Source organism: Echiichthys vipera (genome assembly GCF_963691815.1).
Source record: "Echiichthys vipera genome assembly, chromosome: 14".
NCBI classification, from domain to species: Eukaryota; Metazoa; Chordata; class Actinopteri; order Perciformes; family Trachinidae; genus Echiichthys; species Echiichthys vipera.
The window spans coordinates 15,941,930-15,969,246 of NC_139839.1; the positions used below are offsets into that span (position 1 = coordinate 15,941,930).

Here is a 27,317-nt window from a genome sequence, read left to right on the forward strand (position 1 = left end):
ACAAACACACAAGAACACTTACTCACTCATGCATACACACACACACACACACGCACACGCACACACACACACAAAGCTGTGCACATTCCAATCAGAGAGACCTGACGTGAGACAACTAATTCAGTGCCGGTGTCAAATCCTTTTTCTGAACATGCAGCTGTATCTACTTAGTCATGAATACTTTGCCGTCTATTAAGAGTGGAACAAAACTCAGTTGAGAATATGTCATTGCTTTAAATATATAGTTATATATATATATAAACATATGAATAGAATATGGAAATGCTAGCCAGAAGTCTCTTCAAAGGAGCAACAGATTGAGTTTGGATACACTCGCTGTCATAAGTATCGCCATACCACCGACACAGTCTTAGATTGGAGCACTCAGTGTCTTACATGTCACATAACTACTGATTGATGTTTAAATAGGCTTAATTATATATAAAGAAAAAGCTAATGATTATACATTAGGAAGAAACACACATTATTCTCATAAAGGATTACTGGACAAAAGGCCAAGTCTCATCTGCGGGCCATCCCCTGTCCTGCCAGTGTGTGAGGGGGGGAGTCTGGAGGCGCTTGATGAAAGTACTCAGCTGTGGAGTTGGGCTCATGGCACTGGGCTTTACACCAAGCCCAAGGCAGCAGTGAGAGCACAGTGCCATCATCCTGTCACTGAGTTTGCTCTTTTCTGATCATAGTTGAGGTGGAGTCTTCTAGTATGTCTTTTGTTTCTTTTCGTTGAAGGATGGTTGACCTGTAGCTTTTGTAGTGCAGCTTTTTGCCACTAGGGAATGATGTTAGTCTTCTCTGTGCTCTTTCTTCTCTCCTCACTGGAAATGCCATGGCACATCATGGTTTAGTTTCCTTTACACTCCTTAGTATCCACACTAACACATGACTTGATGCTTAACGTCACTGAAGCAGATTTTCTTTAAACATTTGTTGGGTTCCCTCTTAAAATGTGATCAAAATGACCATGAACCTAACCAATACATTAATTCACTTTTAATTTCTATATTATTCTCCAAAATGCTTTGCACCCTGTTTCCTCTAAACTAGTCTTCCATAACACACTGGAACTGAATTGAAGCAGAAACAATAGCTAGTTATTACATTTGGCTCTGATAGTGTTTGTTATTTAACTTGAACAGGAGGAAAAAGAGCCAACAAACAGCTATAGTGAAATGATTGCTGAAGAAGACAGTAACTAGCCTCTTCTGTTCGCTTTTCTGTTTTAGCCTCAATGCACTGTATGTGTCTGAATTTTAATTTTTATTAATGAACAGACCTCCCTGTGAATTCTAGCCATTATTTTCACAAGGCAAGCTAAGGGTTTACACATTTAAGCCACAGTAAACAACACCATAATAACAGATTTGGCATTTTGTAAACATCAGTGGGCCATAGTAGGTGCTTCTAGTACTTTTTAGCACTAATATGTGTTAATAAGTAGTATCAATACCACTTATCAATACAATCGCCATGTCCCAAGATAGATTTACTGATTCTTTTCTGTGAGGTGGCTGTTACTGTACGATCTGGTTATATACACTTTTGTGGCTCAAATAGAAATACCCTGTGACTACATAGAGCAGGCATTTAGGAGGCTTAATATTCATATCATGAAATACATTTATACTGTATATTGTATGCTTTCACATACATTTGCACATTTTGGAGGACTCCAGAAAGAGCAGTTAACAGAAGGACTGAACTCTCACAGGAACAGGAGTTCAGGAGGCGAGCACAGGGACATATCCCACAGACAGTTTGTTTTACAGTAGATGAGTGATTTTAACAGCCTGCTACTAATTGGTCTAACTTTAATTTCAAGAGATTTGTTCTGTAACTTCATCTAATATCTTAATCTTTCACGAAGGTCTGCCGTTGTTACAAAATTCAATTCACAATTAGAGAAAATCTGGAGTTTGTTTTTAGCTATTTGTCCTGTTCATGGAATGCTGAATGGTTTGTCATTTGAATGGAATCTGTTTTCTGTTGCACGTTTTGTAAATGCAGTTTCACTGACTTACTTTCTTATAAGACCCATTCCTTCCAGCTTCCCTTTCCCCAAGCCAGCTATATCCCCACTTTGCCCACACATTTTCACTTTACCCTCTACTTACCAGTCTGAGCCCAGAGAAACAATGATTTTATATTCAGGGAACAGAAACAGAAAGTAGACATTCTAATGTAGGAACTTACTTTTTCTTTACACATCATTGACAGTAACATGTTTAATAAGAATCCACAGTGGATGTAGCACCGTATTTCTACATGGATAGATCTACCGGTTTGCATTACTGCGTAATGAACAGCTTGCAGTACTGTAACGTGCTTGGTCATTTCCTAAAGGTAGGCTGATTCCTAGCATTACGGGGGTGGGGGGATGTAGTTAATTACTAATGAGGGCTTATCCATGGAAGTGCCTGGCATTGAATCAAGGCTATAATGTGTTTGATACTCAGCAGTGGTGCCTGTCATGTTGTGAGATACTGTGAATGCTTTTTGGTTATTGTCCCTTTTTCTCAGGGTGGAGGCTCAGATACTGAACGTACCAAGAAGAAAAGACGTGGCGATCGTTACTCTGTACAGACCTCACTAATTGTGGCTGCCTTGAAAAAGATGCTCCCTATAGGCCTCAACATGTGCTCTCCCGCAGATCAGGAACTTATCAACTTGGCCAAGATCCGATACTCTTTGGTAGTTTTTTTTTTTTTCTGACTTTGACTAATCTTGATTTTGGTAAACATCTGTTGTCTGATTCCTATCATGTTAAATACTGTAGTATAGTTACCATTCCGTAATATTTATCCCTCCCAAACTATTTTAGAGGGGATATGTTTGCTAAAACTTTTTACTTTACAGAGAGACACTGATGAAGAAGTAAGAGAGTTCCTGCAGAACAACCTTCATCTTCAGGGCAAGGTATAACTCCTGGGCTGTTAGTCAATAGTGTTGTATTTACTTCCAATTAATCAGATTTGTGGTAATAATTAATCAGTCACAGTATATATCAGAAAGCTTTACATCTCTGTGTTGTAAAAGGTGGACAACCCATCCATGCGCTGGCAGATGGCCCTGTACAAGATGATGGCAGGGAAGGCTGAAGATGCTGATGCTCCGGTGAAAGTTGTCAAGAGAGTGCAGGAGGTTTCTGCTGTCCTCTACCACCTTGAAGTGGTGAGTTACCTTAATGTCAAGCTTTACTGGTATTAAGTAGCATTTTAAATATATAATCTGTAAGATTTTCATCTATATAATTGTCTTTTAAGTTACCAACTTTCAAAGAGTGACTTAAACAATGGTGATTGATCACATGACCCACTAATGAAAGCACTTGTACTTTCCTCTATGCCGAGTATTCCAATCTGTGTGTCTGTGGCGACATTCCCTCCCTAAATGCAAATGCACTGCGTCAGTCAGCAGCAGTTGGTCTAACCAGCTGGAGCTCATTGCTGTCTGGTATGCTACTGTTATGCTGCATTCACTTGTCCTCAGGATTCAGGAAATTCCAACTTCTGACAATTAAAAATGCGGTGAAAGGGAACGTTCATGTCTGAATTCCGAGTCAGGCTCACTGTTATGAGTTTGGGACATGAGGTCCGAGCGGTTCGCCTGTAGTAACATCTTACCACCAAAGCGGCCGCTAGAAAAAATGATCTCCCTTCTTGTGGATTACAACTTTAACTACAGGTATCATAAATATAATTTAGTACCCCTGTGCTCAAAACATTAGACTGATGTTCATATGATGGAGGGAAATCAGTTGAATAGCTTACAACTATGACTTAAAGAGATATTTTGCCTATTTCAATCCAGGTCTGTGTCATGGCAATGTGGGCATTTTCAGCAGATCTGTCATGCTCCGTTCCTTCCGGAGACTTCCGCCATAGGAACAGGCTAAATACAGTTGATCTGAACATAATGCCCACATTGCAATGACACAGACCTGGATTGAAATGGGTAAATCATCTATTTAAGGCATTTCCTGCTGTAGATAAAAAGTTACCACAGAATTATTTTGGCCACTCTGCCAATGTCTACCTTCTTTGCCACAGACGGAGCACCCGTTTAAATCCAAGAAGATGGTGTGGCACAAACTGTTGTCAAAGCAGAGACGCAGGGCTGTTGTCGCTTGCTTTAGGATGACACCACTATACAACATTCCAAGGTAAGGAAGGTACATCAAGGTCAGAATTGACATGTACAGTAGGAAAGCGCGAATACAAGTTTTTGTTTGTATGGGTTTTTTTTGTATTGCAGGCACAGAGCTTCAAACATGTTCCTTGAGGGATACAAACGCAATTGGCTTCACTCTGAGGGTTACTCATTTGAAGACAGGATGATAGATGACTTATCTGTAAGTGGCATCTCACATCTGTGTCATCTGGAATCATTTTTTTTTCAATGCCATTACTTACAATTCCTCTCCTTGCACATCCCAGAAAGCGATGGAGCAAGAGGAAGGAGATGAAGAGGAGGAAAGAGAGACCAAGCCAGACCCCCTTCACCAGCTTATTCTGCATTTTAGTCGTACTGCTTTAACAGAGAAGAGGTTAGAAAGGTCCTAGATAGGTTCGCTGATACGAAAACACTGAAATTTATGAATTGGGTATCAACACAGGGTGGCATGTTATTGCTCGTTTACCCATTGTCTCCTCGTGTCTCCATTTTAGTAAACTTGATACAGATCATCTTTATATGGCATATGCAGATATTATGGCAAAGGTGAGTCATTGCACAATATGTTGACTATGCAATCAGTTTTTTGTGCAGAATTTACTTTGAAACACTGATATATTTTTGTATTTTCTTCTCCATTTATTTAGAGTTGCCATATTGGTGAGGAAGAAGAAGGGGGAGAGGAAATGGTGGAAAATGCTGAGGATGAGATGTCCTTTGAGGTGCGACAGTCAGAACTGGTAATGGGCGGCCAGGGGCTAGGGACCAGGAACACAGTGGAGCGGTAGCTCTCAACGCATTGAGTGACCTCATCATCAGAACATTACTTCACAAGCACATCTTTCTCTCTCTTTCTGTGTCTTGTCTCATTACCTCTGTCTATTGTCTTTGCTCCGTCGCTTCTGTCCGTATGTTCTGCTTCATTCATTGTGAGTTGCTTGATTTAGAAACTTAAGGCTCCAATCCAGATTTTTTTACTGTATTAATTACCTAATCTTTTCAAATCTCACCACAATTTGGGAGATGATGTTATTGTACTCCAATGTTAAACAGTACCGCAAATATTTTAAATTTACTGTCAAAATACCTATTGACCCTGTTCACACTTTTCTGTGCATTTAATCTGGATTGGGTCTAATTATATTAAATTAATGTAATTTAACATCAACACTACTAATAAAGATAATAATAAGCATTTCACTAATAATTATTAATTTTAAAATCAGTTATGAAGTCAGCTTGATGGACAATGTAAAACAACTTGTGTGAGAAAATTGTAGCTCAAACGTTTACACCAAAGCCTTTCACACTTTCAATCCCCTTAGTTTTACTCACAGCTCATAGAGTTGGACTGGACTGGACTGGCAGTGCTTTTTATACTTTATGGTTTACTTTGAAAGAAGTCACCAGCTGCCACTGTGCTGGCCTTTATTGCATTCCTTGTGACAAGTTTAGGACTCTCGGACGCTGTACTCATGAGACACCCGGTGTTGACTTCACAGTTAATGTGAAACTGGAGCTGAATTATTAAAAATTCTTGGTCATAAACAATTCTTGTGCTTTGTCAACACATATTGTTGCTTTAAACTACTAAAAATAGTTTATAAATGTAAAAATGCCTTCAAAACGTATGAGGGCTCATATCAAACTGGGAAGTTAGACATGCTAAAAGACTGGAAATATTTAATAATAATAATAATGGCTCTATTATTTAAGGTAATTTATTTTTTAAATCTCTATTGAAAATGAGTGTGAATGTACTTTAACACAAACTCATTGACTAGTGATGTCATTCCTCCCAGTTTATAAAGCTGTCTGATTTGTCTTTCGCTCTCTTTCCCCGTCACTCCATGTAATACCTCCCATTTTCATAACACAAGTCTTTATTAATTGAATGCTACTGATCAATGTTTCCTTCCCCCCACTCACATAGCATACTGACAGACTACAGTGAAAGCCAGTGTAGAACATGAAGTGTAAAAGACACATGTCCATACACATACATCATACAGTGCATAGTTCATAGTCAGGTTTTATTAGATAGTCAGAAACTGCAGTTTGAGGTCCAATTGCAAGACACATAGTGGGTAGAGCATGGCCAGGCATACGTGGGTGGGGGGAGGAGGGTTGGATGTGGGAGGGGAAGGGAGGGGGGTGTTTTAGGGTCAGAATGTGGGATGCTACAAGTTGATTTGTGATGTGACTGAACAGAGGCATGTCAGTGTCCTCTGAATTTAGAGATATTTATTTGATTGACATTTTCTTTCTATAAATGGCATTTCATTGTCCAGTTGGCTCAATACCATTACTGTAAATAAAGTAGAGATTTATTTTTTTTGCATGAACAATTCAAACCATTTTTTTTTACTTAAAGGCAGGCTGCTATGAAATGATGAACAAGAGCTGTTATCCCAGCTCTTGTTCAAAGTGTCTTATGTGCAGTGCTGCTACACTGAAGAGACTTTGGTAAACTATATGGCTAAACTGCTAAGCCAACAGGGCTGTTTCCTGTAGTCTAACGCTTGCTCCAGTCAGCAAACGTGAAGAAGTAGAATAACAACTCCATGACTAATAAAGTGGGGTGACCGAATGTGTGCAAGAGTCAGATGTCTTTAAGTGGACAGTAATAACCCATAATGTTAATGCTTTTCAAAAGACGAGATTACTGTATTAAGTACTGTATACTGTATTAAGTGTCCGCAGTTGATGAGTAATGCTGCAGTTATGGACCAGTTGAGGGACAAGACATGGTAAGTTCATGAGACCATAATAAAGTGAAAAGTTAGGGACTTGAGTGAAAGGAGGGTGAATGTGAACTGAAAATAAGAATATGAATGGATAGAATGGACAACTGGGGTTTTTTGGGTTGTTTTTTTTTTACATGCAAAAACCTGCAGCCTGTAGCACCAGTGTACACCCCCTATTAGTAAGTCCATACTTGGCCTAGATCTTACATAGGTGTCTATTAAGTGGAGTATCAATAGCATACCTTTTCTTCAAAAGGAACAACTCTAGTTTTACCACATGTTCACCTGAAGTACAAAGACTTTACTAGGCCTATTTGACTCTTTACTAACTAAGAGTTTTCTAAAGTTTTAATGTTTTAATGCGACCCGATTTAGTAAATCACTAGTTTGAAACTAGTAGTTAAGAACTTGGGAAGGACTCAAAGTATGCAATGGATTTATGGATAGCTTGTACAACCCAATCCTGGTGTCCACTCTCTCCATTCATATTCTGTGTCAAACATAACAAATATCAAATGCTCATAATGTTTGTGTCCACTGCAGGAAAAAGAAATGGAGAAACAAAGGCTCCTGTACCAGCAGTCCAGACTTCATAATCGTGGTGCTGCAGAGATGGTCCTACAAATGATCAGCGCCTGCAAAGGTGGTCTTTCCCCCCATCTTCGTTTGACACATTCTACCTTGGAGACTTTCCTTCACTGTGATTCAATTTAATCTTGCCAAGTTTATGACCTTGACTTTTTTTCATGTAGGTGAGACTGGCCCAATGGTGACTACGACCCTCAAGCTGGGTAACTCTATCCTCAATGGGGGAAACTGTGAGGTTCAACAGGTATGTGTTCTGAAAACATATTGTCACTTTGAATTTGAAGTTATCTTTAAAGAAGCACTTTTTATGAATTATCCTCTGTTTTTGTCAGAAAATGCTGGAGTATTTGAAGGATAAGAAGGATGTAGGCTTCTTTTTGAGCATCCAGGCTTTGATGCAGACCTGCAGGTCAGTTTTCAATCTATTAACACAATTTTAAGGTGTATTATTTGAAGAGTGCACATCTAAAACGAGTTTATTACCTCCTACAGTGTCCTGGATCTAAATGCCTTTGAGAGGCAGAACAAGGCAGAGGGACTGGGCATGGTTTCAGAGGAGGGCACTAGTAAGTCTCCATTAGCTTTTCATCCACCATCATTTGTTCACACCTAATAGGGCCCGAGACACAGCAGACAAGATATCACACCACAACCATCTTTTAATATCATCATGTAGATTTTAACATTTTTAAAGAGACTTACTGAACACCCATCTCGTTTCACAGTAAAGTACACAATCCCCAAGGCACACATTTTGTCTGAATGAGGAATCAAATCCATATACTGTGGACCACAGCAATAAAGTAAACACATTTTAAAGTAGATCTGAAAGGTCTATAAAAATTATTTGCAAAGCCAATATTACAATATCATTTGGTACTCACTTATAAATAGTAAGTACCAAATGAAGGGGGGTGTCATATTTTTGAGCAACAGTATATATATTTGGGAGGGATAATTGCAGAATGGAGCAGACAGCTCTTGTATAGTAAACCAGAATGATCAAGATTAAAAACCCAAATGAAGAAATGGCAAGGTATTTACCTTATCACCATTAACATGGCAAAAAAAATCAATCAAGATAAGAAATGAATAAATTAATAAATGAACTGTTCTGAGCATCTTTTAATGCATCCTAAATGTTTTCCCTCCCCCACATTTACTGTACAGTGTTTGATTTGATTGGATGATTAGTTTCCTAACATAACATATTAACACTTGGATGACTGTTAAAGGATGGGATTTAAGGATTTTTAACTTGAATTTCTTCAATGTTGTAGTATGTTTAGTACTTTGTCTTGTTGATTGGGCTTCACATACTGTTTCACCAACTTTTTGTCATCTAATTCTGGAAGTTAATTTGAAATTCTACCTGAATGAATTTGCCATGGAATGTTGTTAATCTCTCCCTCCTCATCTCTTAGTCCTCTACTGTTGTCAACACACTGATCCTCTCTCCCTTCCCCACGATCACTGCCACCTCTCCCTTGTCTCTCCTTTCATGGTCCTCCTCAGAGTTGAACCTAGATCGGGGTAAATCATGTTTCTGTCCATCTCTTCTCTTATTCCTCTTTCATTCCTCTGTCCCTCTTGCTCCATCACTTTTTTTTCCTAATGCTGGAATTCCACCAAGAGAGGATTGGATTCCCTTTGTCCATCTTTCATGTTCACATTTCTTGTTCATTTCAAAAAGCAACAAACAGCATCTGGTCTTTTCTGCTCATGCCAACTACTACAACTTAGGGTGAAACATTCCTGACTTACTTCATCCACATGTTCCTTTCACACCATTTATAGAGAGGCTGCCTTTGTCTTGAAACATGGATACACAAGCATTACTGCAACAATATCAATATTGTTAGAATATTATTACTATTAAATATTAGTTTCAACACTATTTAAACACAAAAATTAAATAACATTTTTTTTTAATTTTTGGCAAGTTTACCACCTCTTGAATTAGTATCATTCATTCATTCATTCATCTTCAACCGCTTATCCTGGGGTCGGGGTCGCGGGGGTGCTGGAGCCGATCCCAGCTGACATCGGGCGTAATTAGTATGTTGAATGAAATAAGCTCAACTCTCCTCATACTGTAATTTACTAAATAATGTGCAGTCTGATGAACTATATCATGGCGTATATCATGCGCTGGATTCACTTCAACATTTTGATGGACAATGCCCCAACCTCTCTGACATTTAACTCTGCTGCAATAGAGCAACGTTGATGTGGGCTGCATGGTTCTGCGTGTGTGTGTGTGTGTGTATTCATTACAGCCAGTGGTGGACTGGGATTTTCAAAAGGCAACAGGTATACATGTACAGTATTCATCCCATTCTCGTAGAATATTTCAAAATGATGCTGTGATTTATATATGGGATATTTTTTTACGCATAATAAAAATCGTATAGGTTTGTTGATCAGCACACCAGTTCACCTCTGAGTACTGCAATGTTTTGACTTTAATATTCAGTACACCAATGCAGTTATTGTTGTCTGCTTAGTTTAAACACGTTAATGTGACTGTATGTCTTACATACAGTATGTTTGTGTTGATTTTTCACTGCAACTTGTTTTTTTCATTTACTGTATGCATGTGATGCTGATGCCTCCTGTATGTTGTTTGACATTTGGCTGTATGTCAGACCACAGGCATTTGTATTTCTTCTTTTATTTTTATTAAAACAATTAGGTGTGACTCACTTTAAAACATTGTAAGTAATAATACAAACTCAACGCAAGTGCAGAACACAGAGGCTAGGAATTGGAAAGGGGGATCATTTATTGACAAACTTGTATTATTTCTTGAGGCTGGTGGCCAGTGTCCTAGTCTGAGACAGTAGCTGGGGAGCTGAGCAGGGCAAAGAAGGGGAACTAGAAGAGGGAAGCCAGGCAGAGAGAGTGGAGAGAGCTGAGCTGATCCAAAGAGGCTTCTAGAGCAGGAGACTGACGAAGGCAGGTGTCGGATGGGGGAATGCCGCAGGCAGAGGGAGACAAAGCCCAAACAATCAAAGAGCTTAAAAGAACCTGTAATGAGACTAAGTGCGTGGGGGGGCAGAAACAGAGGGACAAAAACTTGAGGTCAGAGGTGGTGTCTCTTACTAAAATCCATTGGAATGATGGTAAGTTGATTAAATTAATTGTATTTACTATGTCCACACTGCTTAAACAGGTTGTTTCCGTAATCAGCAGTAAAAGTTTTTACAATTGTCTGCTCTCAACCGGATTTCAGGAGTTAATATATAACCCTTTCATTTTGTTTTGTGTTTTTAGATGAGAAAGTGATGGCAGATGACGAGTTCACCTGCGACCTCTTCCGTTTCTTGCAGCTGCTTTGTGAGGGTCACAATAATGGTGAGAACGCCTCGTGTTTCAAATGAGAAAAATGTTCAAATCATGTTGTGAATTTCATTCAAGCAAACATTGTCAAGTGTTACTTTTCGAAATTATCTCTTGTTTGCCGCAGATTTCCAGAACTACTTGCGAACACAAACTGGCAGCACAACTACGATCAACATCATCATCTGCACCGTAGATTACCTTCTACGACTTCAGGTGCAACTTTTAGTTTAGCCTTAAAGATGGTGCAGTTATTAAAGATTGTGGAGCAGGGTGTGGTATTGAAAATGTAGCTGGTTATTGACTTTGCCTTCCGTCGTGAATTTTAAGTCATTTTATAGTTACCAACAGCTTTTTATTTAGTAGCTCAGCCAAAATAGCATTTAAAATAGATTAAAAGGGATTAGACTATTTCCTTTTAATGAAAACATCTCTTGTTTAAAGGTATTTTTATGATATGGGAATACTTAACTTACCTCTCATTTTTTAATCAAGGAGTCTATCAGTGATTTCTACTGGTATTACTCCGGCAAGGACATCATTGATGAACCAGGCAAAAAGAATTTCTCCAAAGCTATGACAGTAGCAAAACAGATTTTCAACAGCCTAACGGAATATATTCAGGTAAAAGTTGTGCAAATCAGGTATTTACACTAGCTGGTTGTTTATTATGTGTGAAACACATAGTTTCTCTCTTCAGGGCCCATGCACCGGCAACCAGCAGTCCCTGGCCCACAGCAGGCTGTGGGATGCTATTGTCGGGTTCCTTCATGTCTTTGCCCATATGATGATGAAGCTGGCACAGGTACGCACATACAGTTCAATTACTTCTACTTTCCAAATGAAAAACATTTGCTGTATATATGTCAAATAAAGGAAACACAAACTCTGTGTTGCCTTTCCACAACTTTATATGCGTATCGAGCTCCCTGACCTAAAATCTACACATATATGATCAATTTTGACAGTATAAATATATTTTACAACTTTGATCTCATAAAAGTTTTTTATTTTCAGTGACCATGACAGAAATCAATGGTAACCATGAAAACATAATGATCTTTAGAGCCAAGAGTCACCCTAATTTTGCAGTGATGTGCATTTTCGGTTTCATTTTGACTCTGTGTAGTTACCTTGAATTTTCAAAAGTGAGGGTCTACATGGCACTTATTTCAGCATTGTATTAGTGCAAGATCACTAAATTAGGAATGTGGACATTTACATATAACAGTATAAAACATACGGCATGCTACAGGAAAAAAACTATTTTGTTACAGGCCTTATAGTAAACATGCTTGTAAACTTTGAATAGGTGACCTGTATGCATTGCATACAATATGCCTGGATATTACATTTAGAGGGCACTTGATTTCCTCAGTCTATAATTATTTCAACCAGTTGTTTTTACCTCCGGTATGGGCTGGTTTCTAAGTGGTTCTTCACATTCATATTAATTCTGAATGGACATCTTTTTCACAGAAGACAATTTCATGTGCCTTAGAGGGAAAATCACAGGTGTAAATAATAAAATTAATAATGGCTGAATCCCATTTAGCTGCTGTGGTTTCAGGGTCCTGGTATTGTCCATGCTGGCTCACTGTCACACTGCCATGTCTTACTTGGACACCTGAGTAGTACAATAATCGTTAACGTTAATAACACCTGTGCTTTTCCATCTATGACAAGTCAAAATGTCTGCTGTAAGAAAGGTTTAATATGCATTTGTGTAATACACATTATCAACTTTTTCCCAGCCAGATCTTTACCGTTTTTGTGAATAAAAATAAGCATTATTACAATACAAAATGTACTTAAATGTAATTTAGCTATTTAACAATCCAACCTGACCAAAAGTATGGAATCACATCGATTTCAGACTTATATGGTGCAACGTGAGTGCTACAAATGAAAGGTTGAAATACTTAAGGGAAAATCAAATGGCTGTTCCACTCTTTACAGTGCAGTCATCCTCCGTGGATGACTGAAGCTAATGGCACACCTTTATTATTTGCACAAAGTTTTGCATGCACAATTCTTTGATCGTACATTCAAGATAAGACCCGAGTCATGATTCATCCATACGTTTCCAGCATACTCCTAACACATATGACCACTAACACAGAATGACTTTCCTGGCCTTTTTGGACCTGATACTTGCAAGTATCAGCTGTTCTTTCTCGCAGTCATCGTATTTGGAAAAGTCAACCAGTGAATGTGATATTTTAAATTTGAAATTCAAAAAAGGAAACTTAATTCTTGTACAATATTTAAAATATGTATTATTTACTGTGTAGGTCTATACTAGGCCAAACATTGCTTTATGTCAAACTAAAGAAAGTATTTGTGATACAGAAGAGTATTTGAAAATGCAATGTTTTAAATGTTTGACAACTGAATAATGTATTGTTTAAACTGTCTTCCACATGGTAAATGAAGGGAAAAGTATGTATCCATTTTATTTACCTATCGATGTGATATTGTGTTTACTAGTCTGTAATTTATTCAATGTTGGTTTCTCTTATCAGGTTGTTTTATACTCACCTGCTTTTGAAGATGAAATAAGTAAAAAAAATAATGAAATATTACAACAAAACATTTACTTTGTCATAATGAAAAACAGCTCATGTCGTCCCCTCTCACCCCAATTTCCTGTCACCTCAAGCTGTATCTCTCATCAAGGCAAAAAGCTCAAAAAATTAATTCTGTAAAAAAAAAAATGTTACTTTTACATTTGTTTTCATTTCATTATGACACATTAATTCAGACATGCAAAAAAAATACAGGTGTATTATAATTTACGTGATTGATTTGTTTTTAAATCTCTCACATAAAATAGAACTCAGTGAGAGCCAATTTCTAAACAAAACTGAGAAAGGTAGAAGGTCAGTTTTAAAAGGCGGATTCTTCCGCACCACGTTGGATCATCGTGACATCACAACAGCACACCACATCCTGTGTGATCTCATGTTGACCAATACACGTCATTTGATCAAATACACACTTCAAAAGTTCCTAGTGATCTTGTTGAAAGGCTTACTTTCTTTTGGAATAGCTACATGAGATCAATTTTGAAAAGTCAATATAATGTCTAGATTTGCAACAGGAACTTATGTTCTCAGATGTAAACTAAACATTATATACACGGTATATGACCTTTTTAAATACATTTCGGAGCTTTTTTTTTTCCGGAAAATACTTTGTCCCTCTAATATCACCACGGAATACTTATCTACCTTTTAGCCGGAATACATCATGATGTTGAATTTTACATTTCATGGTTATTATAACACAGAGGTTCAGCATACAGAATATACATTGCCAGACACAGCGATATTTTCACCACTACAAAGTGTTTTGCCTTGTTAAGCAATTGACGGTATTATGTACAGCACTGGGAATTTTAAAATCAACAATATTGTAATCGACAACAAACATTGTTTTTTTCTGAATAAATACATTTATAGCAAAGAAGCAAGTGACTACAAAACTTCCTGAGAGAGAGACTGATGTTTAACCTCCACTGTTGGAGTATACACTTTAATATGAGATTATTTGGTGTTGGAATATACATTTTAATGAGACACCCACATTTTGTGCACACATTTAACAAGGGTTACGATTCTGTTGCCATTCACATTCACTAATAATTAACCTGGAGGAATATGCTTTTTGTTGTGTTGCTTTGTGGCTTCTGGTGGCTTTGATTATAACACAATTTAAGTATTAACATAACATTAGTATATATTTGTATAGTATATTGTGTGTGTACTGTATATATATATATATATTCTGTATATATATATATACATGTATACATAGATGTATATGTATATATGTATTTATACATGTATACATACAGGTATATGTATATGTATACAACTGAAATTCTGTTATGTATTTTCATAACAATTGCATATTAAGGATGATATCATTGTCCAAATACAAACCGTATGAAGAAAATAAGATCAGGCTAGTGGCATCACAAATTCTTCTGGTCTTTATTTCCGGCCAATGATTATCTCTCTGAATGAAACAGGTGGTGTAGTGTTTGTCTACAATCAAAACCCGTAGGTTGTTTGAGACAATGGTTTTGCAGATGTAACCTGTATTGGTGGTTTGTTACATCCCAAGATGTTTGTTCTGTGTCAGAAAAGCTTCAGCTATTTAATCAAATGCTCACTATCATGAACATTAAAGCACTTCTCTGATAGGAATAGTTGTAACTGTGTTTGTTTTTCATAGACAAAATTATATTCTGACATTTTTCCTAAACCATTTTTACAAATCCTGTTAGAATAAAGGTTTGGTTATTTAACTTTTGCAGCACCTTATTGTTGTGAATGTAAGTGTATGCAGCACACAATATCTTGAATGTACACCTTGTATCATTACAAGTTACTTTATGTTCAAATCATTTTGTGTGATAACTGTTGACACTTTTTACTTTTACTTCAACAGTGACCGTTGTATTCATTCATCATCTATGTAAATCTGTTGTTATTACTGCAAAGTCTTTTGCAACTTTTTATGGTCACAGGACTCCAGCCAGATTGGTCTGCTGAAGGAGCTTCTGGACCTCCAGAAAGACATGGTTGTTATGTTGCTCTCACTATTAGAGGGTAAAAGAGTTTTTATATGTTGTTCAGTTTTCAACACTTTTCATCTCTTCCTGTTTTGTCCTTTTCAATTCTCTGTTTGATTTTTTCTTTGTATTATTCAGGAAACGTGGTAAATGGAACAATTGCCCGCCAGATGGTAGACATGTTGGTAGAGTCCTCCAGCAACGTAGAGATGATCCTTAAGTTCTTTGACATGTTCCTCAAACTGAAAGACATTGTGGCTTCAGATGCTTTCAGTGATTATGTCACAGACCCTCGAGGGCTGATCTCCAAGAAAGACTTCCAAAAGGCCATGGACAGTCAGAAACAGTACTCCCCTTCTGAGATACAGTTTCTTTTGTCCTGCTCAGAAGCAGATGAGAATGATATGATCCACTATGAGGAGTTCGCCAATCGCTTTCAGGAACCTGCCAAGGACATTGGATTCAACATCGCAGTGCTGCTCACTAACCTGTCTGAGCACGTTCCCCATGACACCAGGCTACAGAACTTCTTAGAACAAGCAGACAGTGTGCTGAACTACTTCCGCCCCTTCTTGGGCCGTATTGAAATAATGGGCGCCAGCAGAAAGATTGAGCGCATCTACTTTGAAATCAGTGAAGTCAACCGCAAACAGTGGGAGATGCCCCAGGTCAGGGAGTCCAAACGGCAGTTTATCTTTGATGTCGTCAATGAAGGCGGTGAATCAGAGAAGATGGAAATGTTCGTCAACTTCTGTGAGGACACTATCTTTGAGATGAATATAGCCTCACAAATCTCAGAGCCGGAGGAAGAGGGAAAGGGGGAAGAAGATGACGAAGGAGATGAAGCTGGCAGTGAGGGAGCACAAGGAGGGGGAGCAAATGGAGGAGGTGATGAGGACAGTAACGGAGAGGAAGGGCAACCTGAATCAAGCTCTGCCTTTGCAGATTTCATAAACAGCATGCTAAACTTCTTCAGCATTTTCACCTTCCGTAACCTTCGCAGACAATATCGCAGAGTGAGAAAGATGACCTTCAAGGAGATTGTGGTAGCCTTGTCCACCTTTTTCTGGACCATCCTGATGAGTATACTGCACTTCATTTACGGTGTGTGCAAAGGCTTCTTTATGATCATCTGGCAAACATTGTTTGGAGGGGGCTTAGTAGAAGGAGCTAAAAATATCACCGTGACTGAGATTCTAGCAAGCATGCCGGATCCCACACAGGATGATGTACATGGAGATGGACCAGGGGAGCCAAGGACAGGGGAAGAACAAGACACTGGAGGTATAACAGACACTGGGGAGACCGGGAGTGGAGAGGAGGAAGAGGAGGATACCCAGGAAAAAGAGGGTGGGAGGATACCGGGTATTGATGCTCCAGGTGGTCTTGGAGACATGGGTGTAGAATCACCTGTTGAACCTCCAACTCCTGAGGGAACTCCAATAACAAAGAGGAAAATGGTGAGTTTTATGCATCTATATGTAAAATATATGTGAATATCAGCTAATATACTAGGTGGTTAGCAATCCAGTTTATTATTTATTTAGGACAGAAAAGGTCTTGTACAGTATATTTGTTAAACAAAAAGGAATACAATTTAACAAACAAAATAAAAAGGTAAGGCGAAAGCACTGGTGGCTATTGTGTATTGTTTTTATTTTGTTACAGCCACCAGAAGAGGCTGACGCTAGCCAGAAACCTCCTGAACCTGTTCCTGTAGTGGAACCTCCTCCAGAACCTGAAAAGGCTGAGTAAGAGTTGTTCTCTTTTCTACATTAGTTTGCTCTCAACACATTTTCTTTCTGTCAGACTTCCAGGACTATATACTGTAGATAAGAATTTTTTTTTTCTCATATACATTTAGGATGCAACGTTCATACTCTAATCACTTTCATGAAGCAATTTACTAACTCCCAAAATTTCACATCATCAACCTTACTGCCAGCATATAATGTGCAATACACTTGTAGTAAATGGCAAATTCCAGGGTTGCACATCTGCAGCCCTGACAGCGTTAACGCATCATGATTTGATTTTGATGTTGATGAAATAAAATAAAAAATAACCACAGTGTCTTTTGGTTGTCAGTGTTGAAAGTGGAGAGAAAGCAGAGAAAGAATCCCAGAGCAAAGAGGAAGAACAGCCAGAAGAACCGAAAAAATCTGCAAAAAAGAAAGAAAAGAAACCGAGAAGGGAAGGAGGTTTTCAAATCTGGACTGAGCTGGAAACCCAAAGAAATAAATTTATGGTGACACATTCGTTTAAAAATTGATTTGCTTGCATCATTTCAATGTCACTCTGCACTTACCAAACTGACTAATCAGCTGAAAAATATTCTTCTCTCTTTTGTAGAACTACCTCTCCAGAAACTTCTACAACCTGCGTTTTTTGGCTCTGTTCCTTGCATTTGCCCTGAATTTCATTCTGCTGTTCTACAAGGTAAAAAATAAATGGCATTTGAATGATTATGTTCGATTTGGGTACTCATTAATAGACTGTTGTTAATAATAATAATCGACCCACTGTACCAAGCTGCCTTGTCTGTACTTTATTCTGTTCTGTTTAGGTGTCTGACAGCCCTCCTGAGGCTGAAGAGATGGAAGGCTCTGGACTGATGGAGGGAAGCGAGCTGTTTGAAGCCTCTGGGTTCTTTGAAGGCTCAGGGGAAGAGGCTGAGGGATCTGGAATGAATGAAGATGAGGATGAGGAAGACGTCCCAGTTTATTTCTATTTAGAGGAAAGCACTGGTTACATGCAGCCCACATTATCCTTCCTTGCTGCCCTGCACACAGTCATCTCCTTCATCTGTATCATTGGTTACAACTGCCTCAAGGTTTGATGGGCACAAAATTAAAAAAAAATGTTGACTTAGTGTCAAATTTTAGACTTGGCTCATATTCAAAATTATAGACAGATCTTGTTCATAATGTGCATAATTCAGTTTGACAGCATTCACAATTGTATTTGTCAGATTCCACTGGTAATCTTTAAAAGAGAGAAAGAACTTGCAAGAAAGCTGGAGTTTGACGGCCTCTACATCACTGAGCAGCCTGAGGATGATGACATTAAGGGCCAGTGGGACCGATTAGTCCTGAATACACCGTATGTGAATAAAGAAAACATTTGTCTGCTATTGGATTCTTCTTAATAGTGCACACAAGAAATCCATTTCAAATAGTTTTTCTTTATTAATTTTATCTTTGTTAATAAATGATGTCCCTTTTTTTCCACAGCTCGTTCCCAAACAACTATTGGGATAAATTTGTCAAACGAAAGGTGAGTTGTGTTCGCTTTCGGTAGTTTTAAAATGTAGAGCCTGTTAATGTGCAATGTAATGTCTGTGTCCAGGTTCTGGATAAGTATGGAGACATTTATGGCAGAGAAAGAATCGCTGAGCTCCTGGGTGTTGATTTAGCCTCTCTGGACGTGAGTCAACAACATGAGAAAAAACAGGAGGAACCGGATAACTCTGTGTTTACATGGTAAAGTGCATGTAATCAAAATGTGTTACTCAAATGTCAAACTAATTTCAACTGGTTATCAACCAATATTCTATCTTTTTTAGGATAACCTCTATTGACATCAAGTACCAGATCTGGAAATTTGGCGTTGTGTTCACAGATGGTGTAGGCAAACCCATATTTACATGTGTACTATACTACCTAACTACTAACCTTTCCTTTGTGAAGTGACATAACTTTCCTTGTTATCTCTTTGTAGACATTCCTATATCTCTGCTGGTACACGATAATGTCTTTGCTTGGGCATTACAACAACTTCTTCTTTGCCTGCCACTTGCTGGATATTGCCATGGGTGTCAAGACTCTGCGCACTATCCTGTCTTCAGTCACACACAATGGCAAACAGGCAAGCGCAGACAAAACAGAGTAGTATTTATTTTGTTTCCGTTTGAATGTACTTACTTTGTTTCCTTCTCATCTCTGCTAGCTCATGATGACCGTGGGCTTGTTGGCTGTGGTGGTGTACCTTTACACTGTAGTCGCCTTCAATTTCTTCCGCAAGTTTTACAACAAGAGTGAGGATGAAGATGAACCAGATATGAAATGTGACGACATGATGACTGTAAGTCACTGTTGATGTAAAGAATGTGCACTTTGATACACCCGTGTCTGGACCACTTCCCTAATTATGTGTATTTGCTTCACTTTACAGTGTTACCTGTTCCACATGTACGTGGGTGTGCGTGCTGGCGGAGGCATCGGAGATGAGATAGAGGATCCAGCCGGAGATGAATATGAGCTTTATCGAGTGGTCTTTGATATAACTTTCTTCTTCTTCGTCATTGTCATTCTACTGGCCATTATTCAGGGTAAAGAGAAATCTGTGCAGACAAAATCCTTCATATGCTTTTCAAATGCCATGTCATGTTAATGGGTACTTAATGGATGTAGCCTCTACATCAAGGTCCGTTCTCCCAACTTGATCCGGTTGTACCATTGACTGACCCGTTTACGGGAGTCGCCATCTTGTCTGATTTTCACTCCGCCTCATTTCCTCTTACCAGAAATGGACGTGTACGTGACAATGGGGGGAGGGAGATACGTCCATCTGGCTGACGTTTACCTTTGAGGCGAAGTGAGGCTGTCTGTCACTCAAGAGGCCGGGCCCCTAATTATTCATAAACTTTAACCTCTAATAAAGTAAAAGCTAGCCTGTGCTGTAATGGAGATATGACCTAAACATACAGACTAGAATGTTTTTTTGTACCAGTCCATAAATAGGTTTAGTGATGCTGTGAAAACGGCCTGTTTAACATGGGGGTCAATGAGACAGAGTAAACGTATAAAAGGAACAATGTGTGGAACTTTTAGAGACTCCAGTGAAACTGTTAATAGGAAAAGGATTTTAAAGGTATGTTTGAATGTTTGAAACAGATTTACGATATTACTTTACAAATACTGTAGGTCTGATCATTGATGCCTTTGGAGAACTCCGAGACCAACAAGAGCAGGTCAAGGAAGACATGGAGGTATGATACGCTCAGTTGACACTTGTACCTCATGTATGCACAATGTGGCTTTCATCGTCAATCCTCTTTTTTTGTGCAGACAAAATGCTTCATTTGTGGCATTGGAAGCGACTACTTTGATACAACGCCACATGGCTTTGAAACCCACACTTTGGATGAACACAACTTGGCCAATTACATGTGAGTGCACCTGCCTTGTGTTATATTGTGTACGTACTGTATGTGCCGTATGCATGTACCAATGAGAAAATATTAACTTGAGTCTTTTTCAGGTTCTTCTTGATGTACCTCATCAACAAAGATGACACGGAGCACACTGGGCAGGTCAGTCGGACGTTTTCTTACAGTTTTACCCCCTTCCTCCCCCGTTTAGAACACACTTTGCTCTCTTTTAGTTTCTCACATTGTGTCCTCTCTGACTTTCTGTTCTTACATCCTCTATTTAAGGAGTCGTACGTCTGGAAGATGTACCAGGAGCGTTGCTGGGACTTCTTCCCTGCCGGAGATTGTTTCAGAAAACAGTATGAGGATCAACTTTCCTAGCCGACAAGTACTTTATACATAAGGAGGAATAATGTCAACTATTGAAGCTCTAATCATCAAACTGACTTTTTCATGAAAAATGAAAAACAATTTTCGTGAACATTAATACAAACTTTTGTAACTTCCAAGATTTTTTCAGTACAAAAACATCTTATTTAGCAGATGTAAGAAATGTCCGTGTCCTTAAGGTGGCTGGTAAGAAACTGCCAGTAAAGTAAATTCGTAAAGTTTTTTAAAAGTGTGATCATGTATCAAATTGCATGAAAATGTTTCCTCTTTCACCAATTTAGGGACATTGTGGGTTTCTATAAATGCATTTAAATGTGTTATTTGTTGAGAAGATAAAACCACTGTTTATGTCAGAATGTGATAAAGTGCCAGAGCAGTAACACAAGCTGCATCAACTACCACATACGTCACAGAATATGGTTGCTAAAAAGTAAGCTACACACTTTACCTTTCTGTCGTTACATGTAATCAGTAGTTTTAGTCAAATTGATTATATATGTATGTCCTTGTCATTATTATCACTTTCAATTTAGCATATTTATATTTATTTCTCTGTTTAGTTTTCTCCAGACACTGTAGCTTATGTTGGATTTCAAATTATTGTATTTATTGTTTTTCAAGACAACTTGAAGTCTGCGATGATGAATACATTCTGTATAAGAATAAACATCATTGTAATGGGACATTGATTTGATCTTGTACTCACCAGCATCCTACATATACTGTATGTATAATGTATGTATGTGATAGTAGATCGTAGTGCTGAGAGTCCCGGTCACTCTTCCATGACCTCCGACAGTCTGCAGGATCATCCATGATTGGGAGACATTGATTCTTTTAGGAGGGGGCGTTGTTTAGTGACAAAAGCTGCCACCATATACAGTATGTCACCTGCCATTATATCAGCCAGCAGTAATTCAATTGTAATAGCCAGGTTTCAACCAGCAGAGGACACAAGAACACAATGGGGGGACACAACTATTTAGACCAGGGGTGGGGAACCCTGCTCCTGGAGGGCCACTGTCCTGCATGTTTTAGGTTTCTCTCTGCTCTAACACGCCTGATTCTAATGCTCTGCTCGTTATCAAGCAGTTGAAGCTTGTCTGGGGTTTAAGAATCATTAGACTCAGGTGTGTAGAGCAGGGAGAAATCTAAAACATGCAGGACAGTGGCCCTCCAGGAACATGGGTTCCCCACCCCTGATTTAGACAATCTATAGCGCATGTTCTAAAGTGCATGGTAGGTGGCAAGTATAGGATGTCTCAACTCCACTTTTGCTTGTTACACAGTGCATAATCTATTTAGTGTCTTCATTTAACAAAGGTGTGTTTTGGGAACAGAAATAAACTGATCAGAGTGTCATCTCTTATTCCCTTTAAAAGCCAGGTGTGCCTGCAGCTGGCACATTTCTATTTAAACATCAGATTTGGGAAACTGGAGAAGCGAGCGGTTTTCTGCTCTCACAGTCCCCTGTCCCATCAACAACTCCATTTGACTGCATACGCACAAATACAGCGATAACCTATTTAACTGAGGAGCGCTGCTGCACAACCCTGTGTGTAACAAATATGATGTGCATATTGGCCCTGCCGCAGTCTGTCAAGCTACACCAGGTTGTTGTTGGTCACTTTCTGCTGCCTGAAGATAGCAATGCCCCTGACCCCACCTAATTGTAAGAACACACCCCTGTGGGCGCAGAGATGGGGAAAGTGCATTTGCTACTTACCAAACGTGGGCGCTGGGAATAAAAATGACAACTGCATCGGTCTGTAAACTAGCAATGACAATTGCGCTGGGAGGAAGATAGCCAAGTATGTAGAATTCAGATACTTTGCAATAAATATCAATATTTGGACCTGAATCTACAATACTACTAAAAACCCATACTATATGTTGGTTTTCTGCTGAAAACAAGGGGTTGGGGGCTTTAGTTACTCTTTAAAATTACATTTATTGTCAATTGGCACCCTTGCAAATCCACTGAAGGCCATCTACGGTTGAGCTACATTGACAGTCCTGATATGTTTTAACAATACATTTTTAAGTTAAGTTTGTACCTATAATTGTATTTATAGTACTCAGTTTTAGTCTGACCAGATAACAGCCAGTTTATATGTGAAAGATTACAGATGACAAGACACTGCACAGGAGAGGATTCAACATGACCTGCTTCTCTTTTCATGACTACTGTGGAACTGTTGAAATGTTAATGATAGCAAAAGCGATTTGGGGGCCCATAGTGATGTTTTGGCTACTGTTGGCTTACTGTTCACACTGAGGGATTGATTCAATTGATTAACTGAAGTAGATGTCTCAGCTGTTGTATTATGATTGCAATGAGAGGAAATGAGCCCAAAGAGATTTTGGGAAATAAAAGATTGAAAACTACTTTTAATTCGGTGTATGTCAAACTGAATTGATATCAAAGATAACTATTTAGATACGAGTTGAGTCATGCTGATAAGTCATCTTAGCCAGTAACTCTGCAGACACTGCAGCAGTTTGCGTGTTAACCTCTCACCACAACCCATTTCCATACCAAGCTGTTGAACTGTGGCCCATTGGTTCGTTCCATCTGAACAGGGATTACGGCCGAGCATTAAAACTCACATTGAGCCTCGTGTGCTTTTCACTCATCCTTCCGTCAAACATTGCTCTCTAAGCCTGGGATACATCAACAGTTAGCATGAACGTCTTGGGGATCCACCATGGGGTGCTCAGGATGTATGGTGAGTAATCAACATTACAGCTGTGGTGATTGCTTCTCTTACGAGCGCCTGTTGAATAGTTTTGCAGTTCACAGAAGATTTTATGGTTATTTCCAAATGTAAAATCTTTTCACTATCAAGCATTTACAAATGCTGATCTTGTTTGTATTTTGTCCTGTCTTTTTTTTTTTTTTGATTCTGCATCATGGAGCTGTGATGATGGTGAATAATTGCTCAGTAGGATGATACATGTATTTTGAGTCTTAATGTGTGTCATTAGAATTTACAGAATCAGAAATACTTTAATAATCCCAGAGGGAAATTATATATTATATATATATTACATGTTTTGATATTACGATTTTTAGTATGGTTTTGAGAAGAGAATCTTAATGATTTGCTCTGCTTTTTATAATGATATATTTCTAAAATAAATATAAAGCATTATAAAATGATTGGAGGTAACCCTGACAATCTCCAGATGTACATTAGCAGAAAATACACTAAAAAGATTCAAAGCTAGTTAATCCGGTTTTGACTTTTTCACCAGCTCTTGGTATTGTTATTGTGTTACATACTTTAATAAAGTGTATCCATGCGTTCAATGTTTGCATAACTATGAGTAGATCTAGATGTGCGCGTGATGATGATAGATCTCAGTCTACATCGTCTGGTTGGTCGAGCCACCGCATCTACAGCCCCTTGATCCACCAACCATCTGACTGCCTCTAATCTGTGTGGATGATAGAATGACAGTGTTCACGCTTTAATCCAGCTGAGCCCTGCTCCCACTGCCGCCATGATCAATTCATGATTAATACTGTCAATAAGCTTTAGTTTGGTGTTTTGTGGTACTATTTACTATTTCCTGTTACAGGTGGATTTATTTTCAAACAGTGGAAGAAGAGATTTCTGGTCCTAACAGCTGAGGGCTGTCTCCTTGTGTGCCATGATGCATTGTCTCCCTCTGACCAGCTGGTACAGTTGAACAGTTGTGAGGCGATTGTGGAAGGCAAGGGGATCCTAGATCTGCCGAAATTACCCTCCAGTGGATGCAGGGATTGCTGCTTTGCCCTGATCCTCCCCCAGAATAAATACCTGCTGCTGATGGCTGAAACCCCTGCAGACTGCAGGTCTGGTGGTCACTTTCTCTACTCATTACTTTGCCTTGTTCCAGAAAAATTATGTCCACGTAGGATTCAGATAAAATTTTGTGGTTTATTTCAGAAATGTACTACCAGTTACTTGGGGCAGCAGTTCCAGTTTTTTGGGAAACAAGCTTTTTTTTACATTTTACCAAGTTAGATGAGAAGATTCATAATACTAAATTACATATGTTTGTCCTTTAAATATGAAGCTACAGCCAGACACCTAATTATAGTGTTAAGACTATAAGTGGGCAAGGAGCTAGCTTGGCTTTACCAAAGTGTAAAAACAACAAGAGGTAAGTCCAGGGAGTCACTAGTCCCAGCCAAAAAGTAGTCTGACCCAAGAGGTTTGTACTCTTTTGTTTTTGTGGGTGGATTTTTTTTTTTACTTTTTTTTGACAAAGCAGCTTCATATTTAACGAAGAGCTAATAGAGTGGTACCTCATCTCTAACCAAAATGTGTATTTCCCAAATGTTTAACAATTTCTACTCTAATGTTGCTCATTTTGCTTACAATCACACATACATCGCCCTGTCCTCTATTTACATTTTTGTGAAGAAAAAAAGGCCAGCCCCACACCATATTCTCATTTTTAACATATTTTACTCTCTGCTCTAGGACATATTCACAACAATACCTGCTGTGTAACAGAAAGTGTGCTAGACTGACTGGCACCATTACTGCACATTCCATTCTGCAACCTATAAGTTACCCAGTTAGGCTATTTTATTGTGTGCACTTGAATTGATGTCTCAATGGATGAATGATTTGTATGGAGGTAATAACAGATTGATTTTTATCATTTTTAGTCAATGGCTGAATGTGCTGAAAAAAGTGAAAAAGGTGAGTTAAGAAGACAAACTCATGAAGGTAATTGTTCTGGCTCTGTGAAGGCTACTTAGGAAGAGTGGTGCTTTGAAGTGATGCTAAGGTTAACATTACAGAGCACTGAACACAAAGTAGGCCTACAGCTGAGGCTGATGGGAATTTTGCAGGTATTTGGTCATAAACTAGTCTGGAAACCAAACAAATCTGCCAAACCTCACAAGCTCTGGCAGATACACATTTGTGATTAGTCTGGTGATACCAGGCTAGTCAGAAACCAAAGTATTGAACACATTGAAATTTGACCTAATGATGGTGCTAGTTAAACAACTTTTGTGGCAATCCATCCAATAATTGTTGAGAAATTTGGTTCTGGACCAAAATGGTGGTCCGATAGACTGACATTTCCATAGAGCCACGCCTCTAGCATGGCTAAAAACTAGAGAATAATAATGTTGTGACTGCACAAGCATTATAATGCAAAACTATTTTGTGTCTTTACACGTCATCATTTATGGAGTTCTAAGTCTTTTTTAATCAATAATCCCTAATTTTTCCTTAAAGCAACTATAAGGAACTGTCATTTTGTGCTGATTTTGTCAGTCCCTTGGTATGTGGACAAAAGCCTCATGTCATAAAGATCTTGATCTGGCTAGTGCATGCGTTTGTTTTGGAAGCGAGTGAAAGAAATATTTGTAAAACTCGGATATTTCTTTATTAAACACAGCTGTTTGCAGGATGCATAGCGATGGGGTAATGTATCTGTTTGTGACGATGAAAGATTAATAACTGTGCTATGAGCGTGGTGAAACAAAGTCAACTTTGTTTTAGCCACCGACATAAATTCATGTTTTGATTTCATAAATAAAGCTGACGTGGAGAAAGCCGGACATTTCGATTCTTTCGCATCCTGCAATTCTCTCCATTTGTTGAATGAGCGACCAAGGTTGACTCGTTTTTTCACCTGTCCCTTTTAGCTTTTTTTATGTTCTTCAGTCAGTTTCTTTTTCTCTTTGCGGATCCAGTATCAGCCATAACCAGAAAATATAACGGTAAAGATTCTCTAAAGAAAAATCTCCTCCTGCTTCCCTTTAAGCTCTTGCCGTCTGCGTGCCATGGATTGTTTTGTCTGATTTTGTGGGGAATTGGCATTAAGAATAAGATAGAAATAGCAAATCTTCTCCCTGATGGTCTTGTTTGCTGGACATAAAGAGACTTTTTAAGACTGTTAAAAACTCATTGTTGCTGCTTTAACATTATTCTTATTTTACCTCCTACAGAGTCTCTCCTCCCCACTCAGTCCTTGTAAGCGACACCAGGTACAACCACCACCACGCATTAATCTTCGAGATCTGGTGCCCGAGCAAATTTTGGACAAAGATCCACCAACTCCACCTGTTGGCGACACAGAGGCATCTTCGCCTATGACTTGTGCTTCCCCGAGGGAGAAAGGTATGTTCAGGGTCTGTGTTTGCTTATAACAATTTCTTGTAAGTTATCAGATTCAACAGTTCAGTCAAAGAAATCAACATGCTTTTTTTCCCCCTAACCACTCAAACCCAACAGATAGGAATTCTCCCCGTACAAAGTATTACAAAGGAGGTGCACATTCAGCAGGGTGTCTGCGCCATGGCACTATCAGTAAT

At 38.7% G+C, this 27,317-nt stretch overlaps 1 protein-coding gene across 3 annotated transcripts in view; it reads left to right on the forward strand.

Moving 5' to 3' along the window:
• Positions 1-21,672, forward strand: part of LOC310956590 (ryanodine receptor 1-like) — a 46,908-nt gene extending 25,236 nt beyond the window's left edge. For 2 of the 3 annotated variants that reach the window (XM_083926878.1, XM_083926877.1), the window contains 33 exons: positions 2,536-2,706; positions 2,872-2,931; positions 3,052-3,186; positions 4,065-4,177; positions 4,270-4,366; positions 4,452-4,561; positions 4,683-4,734; positions 4,836-4,928; positions 7,479-7,578; positions 7,688-7,767; positions 7,856-7,932; positions 8,016-8,089; positions 10,800-10,880; positions 10,993-11,081; positions 11,361-11,489; positions 11,566-11,670; positions 15,403-15,484; positions 15,586-16,907; positions 17,116-17,198; positions 17,536-17,695; positions 17,800-17,886; positions 18,014-18,280; positions 18,419-18,549; positions 18,681-18,723; positions 18,796-18,929; positions 19,013-19,073; positions 19,168-19,314; positions 19,396-19,530; positions 19,621-19,777; positions 20,373-20,437; positions 20,517-20,617; positions 20,710-20,761; positions 20,885-21,672. In XM_083926878.1, coding sequence (XP_083783004.1) covers positions 2,536-2,706; positions 2,872-2,931; positions 3,052-3,186; positions 4,065-4,177; positions 4,270-4,366; positions 4,452-4,561; positions 4,683-4,734; positions 4,836-4,928; positions 7,479-7,578; positions 7,688-7,767; positions 7,856-7,932; positions 8,016-8,089; positions 10,800-10,880; positions 10,993-11,081; positions 11,361-11,489; positions 11,566-11,670; positions 15,403-15,484; positions 15,586-16,907; positions 17,116-17,198; positions 17,536-17,695; positions 17,800-17,886; positions 18,014-18,280; positions 18,419-18,549; positions 18,681-18,723; positions 18,796-18,929; positions 19,013-19,073; positions 19,168-19,314; positions 19,396-19,530; positions 19,621-19,777; positions 20,373-20,437; positions 20,517-20,617; positions 20,710-20,761; positions 20,885-20,980 — 4,689 coding nt within the window. In that variant the 3' untranslated portion in view covers positions 20,981-21,672. The remainder of the gene's footprint in view (positions 1-2,535; positions 2,707-2,871; positions 2,932-3,051; positions 3,187-4,064; positions 4,178-4,269; positions 4,367-4,451; positions 4,562-4,682; positions 4,735-4,835; positions 4,929-7,478; positions 7,579-7,687; positions 7,768-7,855; positions 7,933-8,015; positions 8,090-10,799; positions 10,881-10,992; positions 11,082-11,360; positions 11,490-11,565; positions 11,671-15,402; positions 15,485-15,585; positions 16,908-17,115; positions 17,199-17,535; positions 17,696-17,799; positions 17,887-18,013; positions 18,281-18,418; positions 18,550-18,680; positions 18,724-18,795; positions 18,930-19,012; positions 19,074-19,167; positions 19,315-19,395; positions 19,531-19,620; positions 19,778-20,372; positions 20,438-20,516; positions 20,618-20,709; positions 20,762-20,884) is intronic. The other variant, XM_083926879.1, reaches the window with a different exon arrangement.
• Positions 21,673-27,317: the final 5,645 nt, after the last annotated feature.